Genomic DNA, 21,780 nt, shown 5'->3' with positions numbered 1-21,780 from the left:
AGATATTTCTAGTTATGCTAATTTTGTTAAAAGTGTATGGTTATCTCTCTCCATCATAAGATGGATGAAAGGCTGTTGTCTTGGTCTTTGTTTCTATTCCAAGGATTTCACACATCTCTACAAAAAAAAAGGGAAATTCAAAGTCCCATCCCTGATCTGAGTGAAGTATCACAAGAGCCCTCAATCTTGAGACAAATTCGTTGACAACTTTCCTTGCTAACGTTTCAACTTCCTGATTACCTTCTGTTAGGCCATAAAAAATATTGTAAATTCATCCTTCTACTTCACAAATACAACAGCTTCTATTTCTATAAGTGCATCAGTCTCTTTTTTCCAAAAGAAGCTGTCTGGCCAATTGTCATGTTTTTGGTTGCCTCTCTAGTATCAATCTTATGAGATATTTTACCAGTTCAGCCTAAACCATAATGTCCACATGGTATTCATGTAATATATGCCATTGATCAGTTTCTGTGAGTGAAGCTGAAGTTCTCTTCATGCAAAGATTTGACATCAGGCTTCCTACATTTTGTCTCAAATGTGACTGCTTCTGATTTCTTTAATTTGGAAGTATTTCTTGTACAATTTTACATTTTTCAGTGCTCGATACAGAATTGATTTGGATTTCATAGTTGTTTTGTTTGTGGGCCCTAATGAGGACATCATTTTTTAGATCCACAAAAGTACTTCCAACCATTGCTCCCATGGGACACGCTGGAAGGTTTTGTTCTATTATGTCCCAAACTGAGCAACTCTTTACACATCTTCTGCACATTCATCTATGGTTTTATACTTTTTCACTACTCTGCTTATAAACGTTACTTTGGAATCTTCCTTCTGGTAAACCAGTCTAGACCTGTTCAATAAGTTAGCCGTCAGTGCTTAATAGTTGTTACTGCTCTCAGAAGGGACAGGAAGATGAAGAGTTTGGTTTTAACTATTCCATTCATTCTTCTTGGAAATTATTTTGAACAGAGCTTGACATGCCTCCCATGATACTTTTCCACTATAGTCTAAGCAACGATAAAATACTTAGCTTAAAAAGCAAATTAAAGTAAAATATATTACTACTACTAGTTAGAAACGAAGACTGCTAATAGACAAGAATTATTAGAGTGGAGACCTAAAAAAAAACAAAAAAAAACACAAATACTATATACATGAATAAAGTCATGATTATTCAAGGGTGAAAAGTTTGGGGGCCAATTTAGGAGAGGCTCTAATCCTAAAATGGATTGAGACAAGTGTATATGTCTGGTAGAGAAATTATAGTATATGCATACAAAAAAATTAAAATAAAACTTTTCAAAAGCTTGTGGGAAAAGCTAATTAACTTTATTATTTCTTTTTTAATATGTCTGTTTATTGTTAAGGCAGCACTGACCCTTAAAGAGCACCCAAAATATTTCAAAAATCACATTTTTTAAATTTAGCTTAAATTGAAAGTTTAATCTCTTTCCTACATAAATACTACATTTCAGTCTTAAAATGTTTACTAATTAACCAGTAGTAAATAATTAAAAATAAAAGTCTAGTTTGTTTTCATTCAGTTTCCACGTCACCATTATTGCCAGTATCAGCATGAAATTTAGCACACTTGTATAGACTTCTCTTAAGTTTCACAGAACACTCTGTAATAGAAGTTGTCAACTACATTGGATCAATAATTCACAGCACTGTAGATTGGTATTAAACATGGTCATAACGTATCACTTCAAAGCATTGTCAAAACAGTCAATAAGACTACCATTATTCTTGCAATAATTACATCAGTGTTATTGACTATTCCAACAACAAGTTGAATCAATACATTATGGCCCTGTAGAGGGTAATCCAATTAGTTGAGTCAATACGTTATGGCTTGGTTACCATCTACAGTAGTTGAAATTTCATCAATGCAATATGCTATGCCTCTGATTGCTTGTCATAAAAGACTCTTCTTTGTTAGGATTCAAACCAGTTCATACTAACCAGAAGAAAATTATTGTGAATATTTCTTAAACAGTAACTTCTCTTTACTACTTATTGCCCACAACACAAACACCACTTCTGTTCATATGCAAGTAACAAGTTTATTAGCATGGAAATGAATACACAAATTTAGTTTACGATACCTTTAAATACTATGAAAAATTGATGAGATCAGCTAGATTACTACTTCTAAGTGCTAACTAAAACTGTCCATAGTGAAAAACCATACCAAGGTAACTGGAAATGAACATAAAACAAGTATACAATTATAATGTTATTGTTCAGCATTGGGGAAAAAAATTTAAGTTGCATCAAAATACAATAAACAACCTGGTTCAAATAAAAAAAATCAACAATAGCTTTATCAAAAAAAAAAAAGAATCTTAATAATAAATGACATACCACTTTATAATAAAGAAAAATAGTAGAAGTTGTAATAAATGGCATGCCCTTTCAAAATAATGAAAAATAGTATGCATAGAAGTGTTTGATCTTCAAAATTAGTCCTATCCAAAATAAAATTACAAGACAGGCAAACTCTTAGAAAATCAAAACATAAAAACAATCGCAGGACACACTCTGCCTTGCAATGTCTTTACAGAGGATTGAAATGCCTTAAATTAGGTTAAATTCACTACATTTAGTTAGTCATATCTATAACATATTTATGTTAAGCAGAAAAATGCAGAATTAAAAATAAGTACATATATATATTGCATTACAACAAGTTTCACCAGTGTTCAACATATTTGTTTACAATGTTTTTCTGTGTATAAAGATTACAAAATTCAGTAAACATAAATATTTCAAATCAAACCAATGCATTTCTGTAAAGAACACAATTTTATACAAGAAAAAAATAAAGCAAATTATCCTTCTTTAAATCCACTGATTTAATTTAACAACAGTGAACTGTATACATACACACGTTACTTAGTTTTTTCCCCCTTCTAATATCAGTATTCACAGGGAAATATATGGTATATCTTCTGTACAATCAAGGTTATCAACAATCACTCACACAATTACTATATAATGCTACTTCATATTATCCAAAATTAAATATAATTGGAAGTGAATCTTCAACTCAGTCTTTACACCTTATTTTTAATAAGTACTCATACATTTCTGTAATTTTGTTCCTCAAATAGGCTGACACATTGTACTACTGAAATGAATTTCACATCTCTTAATTTTCCAAATTAACTTTAACTTTGGGTGTGGTAAATTCAAATCTGGGTTATCAAGAATAAAAGTAGAGCACTTATAATTTGGTTTTCTCCTGGTGCTTCAAATGATCTGAATGAAATAAGTTCATTTTACTAGCAAAGCATCGATGAGGACAATTATTTCATTAATTACAAAACCACAGCTACATAGCTCTCAATTATCTAAAGAGTTCAGCAACCACATAAGTGTATAATCTAATACAACATGCTGGCAGTAACTGTGTGGACTTTAACTGATTAACCAAAACCATTACATAGCTTACACCAATCAACATACAAAATGTTAATCTCAGGAACCACAATTTTTCACTACTAAGAAACTTTAAACCTCCCTCAAGTATCAAATAAAATATGTATAGTTTTGTTTTTTTATTGGACAAACTATGTATTGTTTTATTGAATGCTCTATAAATACTGAATTTGTAACTTTTCACTCTGTCTTGATAAGTTTCGAGTTCTCTAATTCTACATTACAACAGCAATTTCACACTTATTAGTTTTGAGCAATTATAAATCCAGAAAGGAAAGAAATACAATTTCACATACATAATCAACAAAAACAAGAAACAAAAAAAAATCTTTCCCACAACCTCAATTCTGTAACTAAACCAATTCAAATTTACAATTTTCAAACATTTATTACTTTTGAGGTTTACTAAAACATTTTAAAGAATTTCTTATAGATTTATTTAGTTTCATCATTCTTCACAAACTCTTACCATGTGCAAGAAATCACTCCTTTATTATGGAGTCCACAGTAATGACAATACTAGAATAAGGTAACACCTATTTTAAAAGCAGTGCTGAACAGATCTTCTTAATGGTTTAAAATTCTTGCAATAAAATAGTGACAAAGTCCAACTTCCATTTAAACTGTTGCAAGCTGTAACAATATCCTAACCACTTCAGCAAAAAATTACGATGTATGCAAAAACCAAAAAATTTCCATACACCTGATGACACTTGAAAACCATATCATTGTTAAAAATGCTGTATTTCAGAAGAGCTGACAATGCTTTTTATTTATAATGTCACAAAAACCTTCTTACTGACTAAATCAAATCCCTCAGAGAAAATATAGAATTTTAGAATGGATAATTTTCATAAAATCTGGTTAGTACAAGTAGCAAAGAATATAAAAAAAATATTAAAAGTTAATATATATATATAAGACATATTTCAAGTAGGAGAGTGACAAAAGTGTGTGAATAATACAAAATTAGTGTTAAACATAAACACATATCTATTAATTTGTACATTTTTTTCTAGTTTTAATATGAATTGAATTTATAAAATGTGAATATGACTAATCTGTTATGAGACAATTTGTTGAATGGAGATTAAAACTTTAAGCACAAGAGAATTATCACGGCAGTATGTTTATGGGCTGAATTCTCTAACTTAATATACAAAACATGAACAAATATACAGATGCTTTTAACAGTTCTCCAAAATAAATACAAAAAATTGACAAAGATGAACTACTTCATACTTTTTTTCTGCATGTTATTTCAATCTGTGGTAAAACAAATTACTCTAGGCAAAAATACCATACTTCTTAAAAGTGCTAATGCATTCAATGGTTGGTTATGATGGTTCTTCTGAACAATGACTGCAAAAACTACCTGTGAGAGATTGTTTCAATAACCATCCCTAGGAATATTGATACAAGTCTACCTGTGGTTTAATGAAGTTTCCTGCAGTTTTAAAAGTGTAAAACAAATTGTATTCCAAAGCACGGCAGTGAGAAGAGGAGGTAAGTTTAACATACAATGGCCAATCTTTTCTGACCACATTTTTCATTCATGCAAAAACTAATTACTAAGCTTCATCCTTGCATTAACAGAGATACGTGGATTTTTTCAGGTCTGATGAATGTCTTGACATACAGATGAAATCAAAGTGGCAGATCATCTTCTGATGTGTACCCGGCAATTTGAGAATGTTTCACACTGACATCTCCTTTTTGAAACAAGTTCTGTTGAGACTATGTAGCCAAAGACTAAAATGATAAACATCAATTATAAAGTATAACTTTTAATAATGTTCTTTTTAACCCTTCACATCTGCGCATCATTAAAAAGTCATGGTGTTACATTCACAATTTAATTAAACAAAGATATTATCAATGTATATGAATAAATTCAGCATCAAAACATAGCTTATAATTCAAACATTTAGTTTATTTAAGTTTCAGCTTATTAATTTCCAAAAGAATAGCTATAAATTCTCAATCTTCATTTTTCTGTGTGATGTGACACATCTCAGCTATGACTTCTCTACTTTAGAATTTTCTAACATCAAAAATAGGCTGCTGCAATTTCCAAACAATTAGAAACATAAATTATAATAAGCTGCTGCAATTTCCAAACAATTAGAAACATAAATTATAATAAGCTGCTGCAATTTCCAAACAATTAGAAACATAAATTATAATGTGCTGCTGCAATTTCCAAACAATTAGAGACATAAATTATATATAATTATAAGCAAAAATCTAAAATATCAACTCTCTAGCTCTTGATTTGCTGAGATATAAATTTTTCAAAGTCACCAGAGAAGTCACGTCCTTCTTTCTCTGACTTTCAAGATTGTTTGCTAATCTACTTTACAAGGCTGATGGATATGTTTGTAATTATTAGAAAGAGCAAATTCTACTCTACATAAACTTTATTACAAGGGTTTAGGTTTATATGCTATAAACCATTGATCAGTAGAATTGCTTGGATTTGTGGTGATCATATTTTGCTGCTCTGAATGCAAGTTTTCTTTTCAACCTATTTGTAGTTTACTTAGAAATCTGGACAAATTACAGTAGTTTTGAGACATTCTATTCTAGTGGCTGATATATTTCTTGTGTTGCAGAATGCATATTTGAAAGCTAAATGAATTATTTTTAGTCACCCAAGTTTGTAAGAATCAATGAGGCTTATGGAAGAACTCTCAAATTTGAGCTGACTACAAATGACCTTGAGTACAGACGACTTACTAAAAATCCTTGATTTTATGTATATATTTTATATTTTTTTTAACAAAAGTAACTAAAAATGTAAAAATTAGAAACTTCTCATCTTACCCTAACAAAACTTCAGTGAAATAAAAGTTCATAAGCTAAAGCACTGCATCAAACATAACACTCAGCAATCACATGCTATTTATGTCGGGTCCATACAGCTAGTATAGCCTTCTAGTATAGGTGGTACCATTCACCATGTACAATATATGCAATCCATTTTTATAGGGTAGAGAGAAATTAAAATTTCACCTTTCTTTTCAGAAAACCCATACTAAATCCCATAATGGTCATGGTATGGGTGAACTACTCTAAACTAAGTATATTACCTAATTACTGTACTAAAAATACAAATATGTTTATACGTTTATACATACCTTAGTTACATGAATAAAAATGGCTTGAAAGGAATTTCTAAATTAGGGTGCTTTCATTTAATAATTGAAGGTAATGATATAACAACCCTCCTCCTTTTTAGCCTTCATCACCATCAGTAAACACTTCAATTAGCAGAAGAATACATACCAACTTAGGCTTCAATGACTTTGGAAATTCCTCTTCTTCAGTGTAAAAAGCTTCTCTCTTTAATCTGTTTTCTGAGCCATTCTCAAATTCCACCTGAATGATGCAAAGTTAACATAAAAAATATAGTCACACCAATTGTATAAAATAAACAGCTGCATACACACACAAAATAAATAATGTTTTGTACAATTTTCGTTCAAAGCTACACAAAGCTGTCAATTATTTTGAACTAACAAACTACAGGGAAAAACAGTCAATATTACCATTGCCAACTCTTAGGTTACTCTTGTCTAACCAAATAGTGGGATTTCATCATCATTCTCATAGATGTGGGCATAGGTAAATAAGTATTTTCTACAGAGGAAGAGGTGGGAAGAGCCAATGTGGTGGATTTGTCAAATATGATGATATCTCAACAAATAGAAAAGGTAGGAGGTTCTTATTTTATACTATAGCTCGTCAATATTGGTAATTTGAGTTTCTAATTCGTTAAAACTATAGACTTTACACTTTATGACTCCCACAATACAATCTTAGCAAATGCAGAAGACAACATACCATGTGACATACAAAACAAAATCAAACATTTAACCAACATTTAGCTTTTTTTTTTTCAATTTACTTTTGAACTAAGAAATTAAATAATGTATAATACTAAAATTTGAATTACAAACTACAGTTTGATTCCAAATTTATGGACATACATTTATAAAATAGTAGTTTAATAAAATTTTGAATGTATGTCTCCAAAACACGATGACATGTTCACTGACTCTTATTGTATGGCAGAGAGAATAACTAACAATCACAATGATGTTTGAATTATTTATTCAACAGTATTTACATATATTAGTATCACAATCCACTGAATTTTTGTACCGTACTCACTGTGTAAATGATATGAGAGGTGGATCCCTTGAAAGTAGCATTATAAATCTCTCCATCCTTCCAATGTACTTTGACATGTTCATTGATGGCTGGTGGTCCATCATTTTCACAGTCTCGGTTCTAGCATGAAAAATTATTAGATCAGTAAATGCTGAAGTTTCTTTTAACATTTATGTCATTTCCACATGCAGCAGGATTCTATCGTTTAACCAGTGACCATCAAAATAAATAGGCACTGACATTTTTTGTCAGTTGATAACCCATGCATGATTATAAATATTCAGGTCAATTGTGTAAACAAAAAAAATAAGAAAGAAAACTTGGCTGTAAGTAAAACATTTATGGAAGAAAACTATATTTCCATAACTGATCATCAAGCCTTTGCAAGGTATTTTAGCTTCTTGCATTGTCCAAGTTTAAAATAAGAAGTATAAACACCACATTTAAGCAGTTTCAGGTTTTTAATTATATATATTTTGCATCTTACACAGATTTAAGATTTGATGATATATTAAAAGCTATGAAATTACAAATGTGACACTATGGAAATTCACATCAACCTACTAGCTAACTTCTAATAACACACAATTCAAGTTTGCCAGTATGGCTAGCACTTCTGTCAGTTGCCAAAAACGGTTCATCTGAAGTCCTGATGGATCACAGTATTCTTATTTTCTAAAGGACATTTTAATTTCTGTTATGGGAATTTTGTCGTTTGTCACTTCTAAATTTATTTTAACCAGACTAACAAATATTTCTATGATGTAACTCTTTAAAACATAACTTGAAAATGTCAGCGTAAACCCATTCAATATTCAGGTCCTTAAATGTAGTTTGTACAAAAACTCGTTTTTTATTTTTAAAAATGATGTATCTTATGAACAGTTTAATTTTCTAATAATTTTGCATAATAGAGCCTTTTATAGACATCCAGTAAAATATTAATAAGAGAAATCATTGATTTATTTGTTATCAACTATTTGTATTTCTTTAAATAATTATGTAGTGATACTGAACTCCAAAATTATTAAATGTATATATTAAGAGTTATGCAACGAAAAACATCAGTTTACTCACTATAATGTCCGTGGAGCACACGCTATCACTAAATGAACCATCTTCAAAGTCCACAGAAAACAACAACTGAGTGGAAATATCGACAACTTCACTGGGATAATATTTGCCATTCTTGTGTTTTGCAATTACTTTGGTACCAACCACCACTTCCGGTAACTTTCTTTTTGTTGGCTGAAAGTTGTAAAAGGTTAAAGTTACAAAAATGAATGCAACTAAAATCGCCAATGCCAAAAAATACAAATTCACACATTTTACTGATGACCAATTTATGATTTCAAAGTTTTGCTCTAGCCATCACAGATCAACATAGCTCTTTAAAGAATAAAAATGCATATGCTTATGTAATAGCATGCGATCTATTATGTCATGGTTATCAGATATAAAGATTATTTAAAGAACTTATTTTCCCCCACCATGCCTACTACAGTCATCCAGTCAAAACATAAACATCTTAGCTTTTACACCTGTAATAAGATCACAAAAACTACCACTTTGTTTTTCCTTTCTTAGATTATGACTTTACAATAAAATTATCTGAATTACATACTTTATGTAATAAATAAAGTTACAAACGTTTTAGAATCTGCATAAACAACAGTTTAATAAATCAAACTATTTATAACAAAACTTAAACATCTTGAATGTTTACACCTGTAACAAATACTTATTATATACTGTCATAATATGAATGCTGTATATGTAGCAGATCTATTGAATGAATAAGCATTCCTCTTAATATTTCTATACAGTAAAATAGATCATCAAATTTATCAAATCTGGTTCATAACCAACATCCATATGAAGAAATACTTACACACTCTATGAAACTGACAATGTTTTAATACTAAAGTTTTTTTAAGCTCCTCACCTTCTTCCTTTTACGTATGTGACGAGTGCAAGTGATATAAATGTTTACTGGAAAGTCGCATGTTTCAAAAGTGACACCTGCTGCATGAGCACAAGTCACATGGAAAGCACTGGTACATTTTCCTGATGAGCACTGAATACAAACTCCACTCTTGTGTTCGTACGAGCCACTGATATTTTTACAATATGTGCATATCTGCAAGTCCAACAAAAGGAAAAATACAAAGGTTGTATTATACAACCATCATTAAGAATTATGATAAATAATTAGAAAAAAAAAGAGAGAAATTAAAGGTAATTCCAAATTTAACTTGGTAATCATTCTAAAACACTTTAATTAATAAAAAATATATACTAAACATTAGACAAAATCTACCATAAGGATTGAGATGGGAAAAAAAGTTATTAAATACTAAAATATCAATTGAAATACTACAAAAATGAAATAATTTTTCAAAGGAAATTTTATTTTAAAATAAGACCAATGTCATGATAGCCTTTAAAAAAATTTTTTATTGAATTGTCTCCCAAAATTCTGCATTTTCACCTATTTTTTACATATTGTATCAAAATAGTTAGTTTTAGATTTAACATTAATTCAGAATAACTAAGTTAACATCACCTACAGTGACTACTGCTTAACACCCAAATAAGAAGTATATGAAAGATGTATTCACTTATCAGTCACCATTTGCAACAGTACTGTGAACATTCTTCCAGACAATTCTATATTGTTTTACATGTTCAGAAGTGTGTTTATGGATCCTTAAGTGTTGTATCTATAACTAAAAGTTGGAAAAATGCTTTATAACCAACCAAAGGATATAAATAATCTTCATTCATTTTACTCATTAGGAAAATATGTACTTAGCCAAAGTAAAAACCTGGTACTCTGAATATTCTTCAAGTAGCCTACATCTAAGTTCAAACAATGTAAACATTAGAATAATAGAATTTGATTTTGTAAAATAAATTTTTGATAATTACAATTATTTTATGATGTTTTAAGTCAGTTAGGTAATGAATAAAACTAAAACTAGACAGACAGATTGTTTATGGCAAAGCTGCAAAGGCTATCTGCAACTGTCCCTAATTTTGAACTGCCAACCACAGGGAAGGCAACCAATTAACTCTTTGGCTACTCTTTAACAGTGGATTGTGGAATTGACAATCACAGTATAACACCTGAAACATCTAAAAGGGCAAGCTTGTTCTGTGATGGGCTTCAACTGACTGAGAGTTGAGCACCTTAACTACCATGTTCTATAGTATTATAGCATTAATGACAGTGTTTAACTTCTCTATGCTAGGTGCTGTAATGTTATATTTTTATGATGATGGTATGATACCAATTAACTTTTTAAAATTTAGCTCTGTAACACTAACAAAACTTTCAGTCTTTCTGACATGAAAGAGAAACTTCCACAATAATAATACAGTATTTTGGATTAATCAATATCGACCATATAGTATAAATGTAGTATAAATGAAAGTCAAAGTTAAAATAACATATTCTGTAATATGAAGGTTTAATTATTATCATTTTTACCTTACAAACTACGAAACCCAATAAAGAATAAGTAATAATAAGAAAACCCAAAGTGTAATCAGATAACATTATAGTTTTATTGTGGTGAAAACAATGTAAAATTCTCAACTGTAGGGCTTAACCTAATAAGAGGCCAATTAATCCCTTAGTATTGAACTTCTATTACTGTTGTACACACACACACCTGGGACATTTATTTATTTTTTGAAAAGGATATTTGGAGCTGTGGAACATTTTTCATATTACATTACATAAAAAACACTTAGTAATTTGAACCAGTAGTTGTTGTTACATCTGCATTTCATAAATGCAATGCTGTTGTTTTGTTTGCATTTTAATAAAATTTCCTGCACATGTAATGAAGAATTCTATATAAATGGAACATCTGGTTAATACTTTAGTTTTTATAATTCTAATATATTTACTTGCCACTCTCACATTTGATTGGTTTATTATATTTTTTGAGATCAGCAAGTGATGAAACTTGCTGAACTTTACCTTACCAATTTTCAAACACAATAAGGAATAAGTAACAAGAGAACACAAAATCACCCATTAAAATCTCAATTGTGGCTTGAAACAAATACAAGTACAGTGTACTGAAAAATACTCACCAGTTTTGCACGTTCTTGTGTGATTTTTGTGACATCAATTGGTTCTTTTGTACAGATATCCTGAAAGACAACTTCTGGAATCAGAAGAGTACATATTACATGAGCCCACCTTCCATCTGTAGTAGGCTTGAGTGCTCCACCACGCAAACTGCACAGACAACACTCCTGTAGAAGTAAACAATGAAGAAAAATCTCACAAACTGACAAAATAAAATGTAAATCAAAACACTTACAACTGAAGCTAGAATTTTCAACAATGCAGAATCATCAACATGATGGTTAAGTGCAAGCTGTAAAATATAAGAAGTAAGATTTCCATATTCTTAATCATGTAATCACTAGCATGTGTGCATTATGTACCAACAGTTTTTGCACTAAGTTTTAGCTTTTACTAACATTGGTGCATTTCAGCCCAGCTCCTTATAATCATTAATTATACATCAATCAGTACATTATCTTTCCCCACATTATGAATGCATTTTAACAATCCAAAAAGTCATACAGAAATCATACTGTTTATATACTTCTATTTCATGCTTTTGTTATAGAGAAGTAGTGTGCTCTGATCTTCTACATGGAATTAGCTGTACTAAACAGTATATTATAGGCATGCAACTGATGCTTGTGAGGTTCAGTGTAAGTCAGCACACTTTACATTATATATACAAAATTTCTCCTATACTTAGTTCGAATGCATTTACAGAGAACTATGACAAAATCTTCTTTACTGTACAGCTATGTAGTATTGTACATGTGACTCACCACATCTAAATTCTGTTTTTCACAACATCGACACTTCCACAGTCCGCTGGGTATAGACATAACCCCATAACAAGCTAAAAAACAGATCACAAAGTAAATATTAGCATACACGGAGGGAGTACTTATGATTACAGCTGCTGCAATTAATTGATTACATATTAAGTACAATTACACAGCTGTACAGAGAAATATGTATATTTAGATAAAAATTCCTACCCAGAAGAGTTGTTTGAAACTACAACAACAATTAATAATAATTAGTTTTAATTATGAGTAAAAGACAACATAAACACTCTGTAACCACTCTGCCTTAAGTCATCAGTTGGGTATCCTCACTTTATGCTGTGTTTTTCAGCTCTTAATACATGAAGATCTGAAAATGGTGGGTCTGGTTAGTAAATTACTAGGTGCCAAAGCAGAGCTGTCATGTGTAAAGCTTCATGTACCACGCCCACCACATTTGGCCAATGTAGTTATTACTATTTAAAGAATTTATTGTTAGATATTAATCTATCTGATACTAAAATAACTAAAATACATATGGCATATATTAACTTTAATACTGTAAATTACTATAAACAAATGCATATAAACTTATACAGCACAGATAATGGATAATGTAGTTATTACTATTTAAAAAATTTAATTCTGTATAATAAACAAATTTAAAAATTCAAATATTAGTATACAAGTTTTTTGTATGTTTTAATTCTTTCACTTGTAAATACCAAATGAATTATTATCTCTCAATAAATTGAATGTGCAACTTAACTGATCATCAACAGTCTTCCAGTGATTTTTAATATAGTACAAATGTTCTAATGTACATTAAAAACAGTTTCATCTTAGAATTTCAATTTCTTTTATTGTTAAAATTTCCATTTCATATATGCATTTAGTTTCAACTTGTTTGGTATTCATTATTCCTTCTGGACTGGGGTAGGTTTTTGTTTAAAAAAAAACATTAAATTCTGAAACTTCCAAAATTTTGCTGTGAGACAAAAACACTTCCTTTCATCTTAGATTTTCAGTTTGTTTTATTGTTGATCAAAACGTTCCATTTGGTATATACAGCCAATTCAAACTTGATTCATTTTCATTTAAATACTTCTTTCAATACTTCATTTTGCCGATTGCACAAGTCACCATCTCTGGCTATAAGTCATGAAAAACTGACAAAGATTTATCAGTAACCTATGATATGACCTTTCAGATTGGCTTCACACTTACCTTTATCAAGCTGACTAACAATATTTTTGCAAACAATATTAAGTTCTTTTATCTATCAATGTTGTTTAAATATGATCAAATTAATAATATTTAACAAAAATCAGTTTGAGTCATCATAATATTTTACCATTACCTACTGCACTTTCTACACTTTACTGAGCTTACCCGACATATTGTTACAGAATAAAATTTCTTTAGCTTTCAAAAGGTATCACTTAACATTAAAATATTTTCAGGAATGAAAATAATGTCTAAAGAAACTATGAAAAAAGAATCCAAGCCTTTAGTTTGTCCCAAGTCCTTTAAATTTCACCTTGAGAATTCCTTTGTTCATCTCAAGAGCTCTAGTAATTTTTCTACTGAAACAAATTACTGCTCATACCACTTTATTTATTTTACAATGATGTGAAACAGTCTATAACCCATTCTGTCCAAATGTATTTAAACTTTGCTCTTAGCTATTTTCAAATTAGGACAAAGTTTTTGAACAAAAATAAAAAACACTGCAAGTGCATTATTCAAGACAACATTATGGCACATCCCATGGTGTTATGTCCTGACGATATTCCTCCACATAGACACACTTAATGCATTTGTGGGATTTAAGGAAAGCACCTTCAACAAGATATAAAACACAAACTTACATTAGGTTTTTGTACTGATTAAATATTTTTGGTTTACTCTAAAATTAGAGGAATTTTTCAAGTTAAACCTCAGGAATCAGCTTTGTCGTGTTCAACCTGTATGGTATTCATCTTCCCAGCAAATAAAAGTGAAACTTTCATTGTATTATGCTGGCAAAATAGTTGTTTTCAAACATTGATATTCTTCATTCTTCAAATAATGTAAAACTTAACTCATCTTTTCTATTTGCTCTCTACAAAGTAGCTAAAATATATCAAACTATGCTTTTGACAGAGTGCATGTTAGTTCTGGTTCTGAATCCCACACTAATTAAACTAATTAATGATAAAAGCTACTAGCCAAAGAATTATCATTCTTTTTAGCAATAGTTTGTCTGTGAAGAAGGGTAGCACTTAATAAAATCACTCAGAAATATCTAGATAGATAGGTGCACACATGCTTACATATTGAAAACTACAGTACACACTTATAAAACTTTGACATTTGCATTGGCTTATTGCAGCAATGTGATGTATTATATTTTTAAGTATTCTTAGTTATTTATCAGCAGTTTTTTATTTTTTCAAATCTTAATCTCTGATGTTACTCAAAGATTAAAAAAAAAATTCAGTGTTTCTTAATGTTTTTTTTTTTCTTCTGTTGTACCGAATTTTATAATAAAATGTCATGGCTTTGCCATATGCTGCCACTAGTTGAAGGCTGAGACCACACACTGTAATATCAAAGTAGGGGTGGGAATAATAAAATATCAAACAGAGAAGGAAAATCATGCAAGAACCAGACATGCCTAATTATATTCTCAAGGGATGTTAGTTTCTTAGCAAATATAAACTTCTCTTTTTAGGATGTATAGAAAAATTCTAAAAGAACAACAAACAAAAATCAACAAGTGCAATGTTTGCAGGCTGACTCCTCAGATCTGTGCACAAATGTAAGTATAATATTTCTTGCCATTTTTCATTGGGTATTACACTAAATATTTCACTGTTACCTTTGTTGTGACGAATTTATATCTAACAAACACAGTTTTTTTTTAAATAAATAATAAGGTATTTTACTTAAATTGCTTTAATACAATAAAATCATCAAAATACTGAATAACCAAAAACATCTGAGTCATCCAAATAGTCTGCTGTCACATACCAAACTAGCTATATCTAACTAAACTGTAGCTTTCAAAGGTATAACTTAAAACACAAAAAAACATTATCACAGGTGAAATAATAAAGGTTTCTTTAATTTTTTCCCAAGGTTTTAAGACTTTTCATTCAAATCCTTTGTTCACCCTACAGGAACTTTGGATGGCTGAAATAATGATAAACCACAAATTACTGTTAAAACTACTTTCTTTACTATATATTGTAGATGTATCCAATCATTTCTAGCCTTAAGACTTTCATTATTTTTTTGTTATTACTTGCTGAATTTTATATGAAGCAACACACAGACTATCTGCACTAGCCACTTCTAAGTTTGAAGCAATAGACAAGAAGGAAGGCAACTAGTGAACACCACCTTCATCTACTGCCAACTCACTAGGATTTGACCATCACCATTATAACTAACTCGCAGTCCCAAAGGATAGAACACAACTTTTTTGCTTGTTTTTTTTTATTTGGCAGTGACAGGGTGTAAATTATGAACTAGCTATTTTGAAAATTAAACTTCACTGGGGGAGTGATTAGACTATATACTGTCATATGACCATTGTAGAAATAAAATCACTTAAAGAGAAGGAACAGTATGTGAAAAATGAGACATCAATCTTTACATTTACAATGAATGACAGTTTTTTAAATATAAACCTAAGCTTTGGGATGGGCTGAGAAATTCTAGAAAAAATCCTCATAGCTTTCAAAAATGAAAGCAGTAAATATTTGCCATTTTTCTTCATGAAATACACTAAATACTGTATAATATTTAGATATTCTCGAGTTAAAATTGGTGAAATAAATTCATAATTATATTTCTTTATTTAACTTTTGGAATTTCATATCCATGAAATGCACACGGCAGTCCTGAAAAGGTTGATTCACCAAAATGGAGTTAAAAGACTATTTTCAATCACGTAACAATGTATGATCAATCTTAGATACAACAATTATAAGAGAGATCTTCTTATAAAATTTGGCATTATAAATAAATCAAAAATAAAAACGAAACAAAAAGCACTTACTTGCATGAACACAAACTTTACAACCTGCACAGACTAACAGAGGAGAATCTACAGTCAGCAAGGCACTGCTGTCAGTTCTTAGTTGTGATGTGGAAGACTCTGCAAAACATACTAATGGCATCCAAACTGGACTACCAGAGGGTATTTTCAACTTCTCCTGTCTCTCAGGGCTTTCTGACTCCATCTATCAAGATACAGATACAAGATGAATTAGTTGTTTAGATGAAACAATCAAACTGAACATTCACAGGGAAAATAAACAATAAACATATTTAGGCTCTCTTCCCCACTAAATTGGACTCTGCAAAATATAGTCACATAAATTTGAGAAGATTTAAAAAATCACAATTCTACATGTGTGTTAGCATAAAATTTTAGAATTAAAAACAAACAAAAGAATATGATAAATTTTCAGTGAAATCAGTATTAAGATTTGTTTTTTACATATTTTAGGATATTAATTTATAAGAATTGCTCATTTATTTTATATGCAATAATTTTTAGAAAAAAATATTAGATATCAGTAAAAAGAACAAATTTACAGATAAAATTTGTAAGCAAAAATAAACATTTTTTACATAGCAGCCAATGAGCATACAAAATTACTAGTGTTTATTTGACAAGAATAATTTGCTCTACACATAAAATTATGATTTCTAAAAACAATGTTTGAGTTTATTCATAGTTTAAACATATCATTTGACAAGAATATTTTAATCAACAGAACATCTGCCCATTGGAATTCAAACCTATCTACTATCTCGAGTATGTTTGTGACACTTTTACTGTTTTTAAGAGTTCTAATAAAGTCTCCAGATATTTACAATGAGTAAATAGTAAACATAGTAGTATCAATTTACTGTTGAAAATCAGAAGAACCACAAATTTCCCTTTTATACACTGTTATAAACAACAAGAATGGACAGTTTTAGATGTGAAGTTTAGAACTTTAGAATGTCAAAGAATTCTATGTAAAAATGACTTTTCAAATGATTTTGTTGACAGATTACTTTGTTGTTATCTAAACAAGTTAATGTACTTACATCGTGTGTTTACAATGTATCTAAAAATATTATGGTTATTAGTTTAACTTAGATGGGTAAATATTCCTTGATTATTAAAAATCAGCTGAAGAATGTCGTCTGCAGAGTATATTTGCAGATACAGCTGAGGTGTTTCTTTTTAAAACCTAATTGTCACGTTAGTTCCTTTTTTTAAATTTAAAGATCAAATTCCATCTCTGTAATTTTCTTTTGTTGTGTATAAATTCACTTGTCCCTACTGTCAGCAGAGCTACATTGGTTCCACCAAAAGAAGGTTAATAACTCATATAAAAGAACATATTAATGCTGGGTCTTTACTTAAGTCTAACATACTCGCACCCTAGGTGAATGTGATGTACCTGACAATTCAATTTGTTTAAGATCTTAGCCTTTCATTCAGGAATCTTTGCTGGTTTATAAAGTGAGGCCTGAGATCAATGTTCTCAGTTTGGCCTAGTCAACAGCACCCATTACCAACTCTTGGGATACTTTTGTCTCACCAAATATTGAGATCTGACCATCACCATCATAGCACATCTACTGCCCCAAAGTATGGAGTGTGTTTCTGTAGCAAGGAGGTACAAACCATGGCATGCTAACCACTAGGCCACATCTAGCTCTATCAATTCCAAACCACAGATACAAGTCAGACAGAAGCATATTCCTCAGGATCTGGTACAGCTTAGTTTTGTGACATCTAACAATTTATCATAACTTTAAATAGATCAAGTGTTCATCAAACACCTTTGAACTTACCTAACCAATTATAACTGTTTCTCTCTACATCAGGTACAGTACTGTCTAAGTTGCATATTTGCAACAATCAAATATTACAAATTATATTCACTTTTGTATGATAACCAGGTCTAAATACACACTTTGGTATCCACCTTTCTGAAGGACAGATTAAAATTCAATTCATCTGTCCAACCAAATGACAAGCTGTCCAGATAAAAATAAAAGATGAAATGACACAAAGATGTAGATAGCAGCAGATTCAGTTAGGTTACACAATTATTAAAGGAATAAGCATAACTAAAAAGGATAGTAGGTTTTAAAATTTACCATTTCATGCAATGAAATTCTTTGCATATGTCAAAAACATACATGTAGTTGAGAAAAAAAACAACAACAGTCATTAGCAGATATTCATGGAATAGTATCAATGCAAAAGTAGGTGAAACATTGTCTTACTATCTGGCAGGAATAACAGAATATAAATTAACTGTTAAACAACATTCAAGCTTTTATTTATTATCACTGTACTGAACAGTCACAAAGTAACAAATCTTTTACGAAATTTGAACTTCCATTCAATATTTTTTGTGTATGCCCTGATAGTAAAGCAGCAATACATTTTACTTAAAGTAAAGCTAATTTCTCACTTATAATTCAATCACAATGAAGCATCTTTTGAAAAATACATTTACGGTTTACAGACATATAAAAGCCTCAAAATGAACATAAAAAATGAATACTTATTCAGTTTTTTCACATTAAATTATAAACTTTTGTTTTGTAGCATTTGTACTTATTGCAACTAGGTAAGTTGTGACTAATATATCATTTGTCACTGTACAAACATTTTATAAATGTGTATATTACTGTGTCATAAATGATTTCAAGAAGAAAAATGTTGAATTTATTGTTTGCTATTGGTATGAGAGCAAACAACATGATGAACAAAGATTATCAGATATAGTGATATGTCATTCAAGGCAACAATTATTTCTTTGTCCTGGAATAAGATGACATTAGTTTTGTGAAATAACTGCCCAAACTGAAATATTTAGTAAATGTTACAACCGTATTGTTATATTAAGTAATCAATTGTCCCATTAGACATGTTTGGACCTCAAATGTAGCAGAACCAGACAGCAATTCATGTCAAGCCCAGTTAACATCTAGAGAGCTGATTAAAAACTAATAGTGAATTGTTCAAGTGTAGAACTGATATTTGTCTACTTCTTAAATATTCCACTACACATCCCTTCCAAAAATATTATGTTGGTACATGTGTTAACAATTTTACTCGTAGTATTTAATTTTAACCCTGACATTGATCTATGGATAAAGGCAGGAGGCATACAATTCTTCCCGAAGTTAAAAATGTTAAAACAGAAATATTGTCACAATGTGATTAAAAATAATAAACAAATATTGATAACTTAAACACATCCAGAACTGAATAAGCCCAAATATTTAAAATCTAGTAACAAGCCACAAATCAAGTTGAAGTAAATATAATACACAAGCTTGTAAAAGTATAAAACTGTAACCAAGTTTTACTGCAAAATTTTCCAGAAGTGGGTCCACACATTAGCCAATGCATAGCACAATGCAACTCTTGTTTCATGATACCAAAAGTTTTTAAATATTCTACATTAGGTTTTACTTATTGGAATATCAAATCTTAAATAAGAATTATAATTCTATTTTAACATTTTGTACCTCAAAAGGTAAGCTTTACAAATAACTTAGCCAATGGCTAAAAAGTAGTGGATAGAAAAGATTATAAACTTATGTCAATGTATAGTCAAAAAAAGGGGTTTGAGGTGTACTTCTAGTTACTTGTGATACTAACCACCTGGAACTCCTGTAGGGGGTAAACAAAAAAAATCTAATGAGAAGTTCAAAGACTTCAAAACAAATCACAGATCAGGGAATTTCTTTAAACATTGAAAGCTACAGATTTTTTCTTTTTTTGTGACAAGACATCAGTTTAACTTAGTTAGGCCAGTCAAGTATATGTTATGCAATGGTAAAATATCCAAATGACATAAATCTTTATTTATTAAATATTAATGTTATCCTATTGAAACACACACACACACACAAAAAAAACTATATTACATATAAATTGATTTCAACCAAGAATACTGCTGAAAAGAATCATGTTACTAGTATAATAAATGTAATGATGGTGCCATTTTTAAAGGTGAAATCCTATATCACTGTTAAGCCTTCATCAGCTTTTACTATGTTTATCACTTATAATTGGAAATTGTGACAACTGCAATCACATGTTAAGATTTTCTTTATCTGGAAATTTATTTCCCATAGATACTCACCTTTTCCCTGTGCATCAGCCTTAGTGACTTGCATGCCACTAGCCTTCAGTGAACTCCCAACCTAATCTCATGAGATTTCTCATGAATTGTGCTACTGCATAATGATGTCATTTTTGTAGCAAATTCCCTCCACCAATATGGGGACAACACACCTCCATGTGTAATAACTCTCCCTATGCATTTACACTCAAGAAATTCATTTTCTGACAAGACAAGGGATACAAAAGAACACCAGAAATGAGGAGGATGGGTGAGAATGTGTGTGAAGAGTTGAATATACATTGGAAATACATTTTCAGCTAAGGAAAATGTTTACTTCTGAGACGATACTATACCTGCGCACACACCTTAGCTAGAATCCCACATTGAAGTGGTGTAGAGATCAGTGCAAAGTTTTACATGGATGAGCTCTCCTTCAATAATGCCCAAAGAAAGCCCATGAAGTGTAGCACCCGATAGCAAGGGCTCCACAGGGGCACAACTGTGGGAGACTGCATCTCTTCTTGTCCAGGGTATACTCTTCACCTAGGAAGAAGGGGGGGGGGAGGTGAAACTGAGCCCCATGTGTAACAGGGGTGAATGGAATAAGAACATGGCCATCCAAGTACTTTCACACAAGAGGTCGGAGAGCCAATGTGTATCGTAGTTAAGGCATGTTCAGACTGTACCTTGTGTGCTCACTTCAACTCTACTGTTAGACTGTGTTGGACCGACACCAGATGTGAGAGAAGAGCAGAGCAATCAGAAGGCCATAGAGATTAATGCAGCGTGTGTATACCTCGAATAAAATGAAAAAATATTGGCCACAGAATAAAAAAGAGTATAGTATAGTAGCATGTGCTTGCCTCAACTTTACTGAACAACCACAGGCTGCAGGAGGAGGGCACAGCATCATAATGTGTGCTCACCTCAAATCACCAAGACATTACATGGAAGAGATGCACATAAAGGGAAAAATTTTTCAGTGCAATTGGCGGTGGAATTGAGCTGTGTCGATTGATCTGCGTTTGAATTGAAATATTTCGTTAGCTATTTTTTATTTTTTTTTGTTTAGGTCGTGTTTTTTCCTTTTTTAATGTTTTGCAATTTTATATGTTTTTGTTATAACTTTCTTTCTTCTTTT

General features: G+C 30.6%; 1 protein-coding gene across 4 annotated transcripts in view; it reads right to left on the bottom strand.

Moving 5' to 3' along the window:
• Nucleotides 1-2,055: 2,055 nt before the first annotated feature.
• Nucleotides 2,056-21,780, bottom strand: part of LOC106471112 (lysine-specific demethylase 4C-like) — a 78,883-nt gene continuing 59,158 nt past the window's right edge. For all 4 annotated transcript variants that reach the window (XM_022399731.1, XM_022399728.1, XM_022399729.1 and 1 more), the window contains 8 exons: nt 16,544-16,727; nt 12,493-12,566; nt 11,731-11,895; nt 9,569-9,763; nt 8,701-8,871; nt 7,624-7,743; nt 6,736-6,828; nt 2,056-5,199 (listed from right to left, as the gene is read on the bottom strand). In XM_022399731.1, the coding sequence (XP_022255439.1) occupies nt 5,185-5,199; nt 6,736-6,828; nt 7,624-7,743; nt 8,701-8,871; nt 9,569-9,763; nt 11,731-11,895; nt 12,493-12,566; nt 16,544-16,727 (1,017 nt within the window). In that variant the 3' untranslated portion in view covers nt 2,056-5,184. The remainder of the gene's footprint in view (nt 5,200-6,735; nt 6,829-7,623; nt 7,744-8,700; nt 8,872-9,568; nt 9,764-11,730; nt 11,896-12,492; nt 12,567-16,543; nt 16,728-21,780) is intronic.

Source organism: Limulus polyphemus, unplaced genomic scaffold (assembly GCF_000517525.1).
Source record: "Limulus polyphemus unplaced genomic scaffold, Limulus_polyphemus-2.1.2 Scaffold4415, whole genome shotgun sequence".
Lineage (NCBI taxonomy): Eukaryota > Metazoa > Arthropoda > Merostomata > Xiphosura > Limulidae > Limulus > Limulus polyphemus.
Note: the sequence above shows the minus strand (reverse complement) of the source record. Positions and strands in the feature narration are given on the sequence as shown.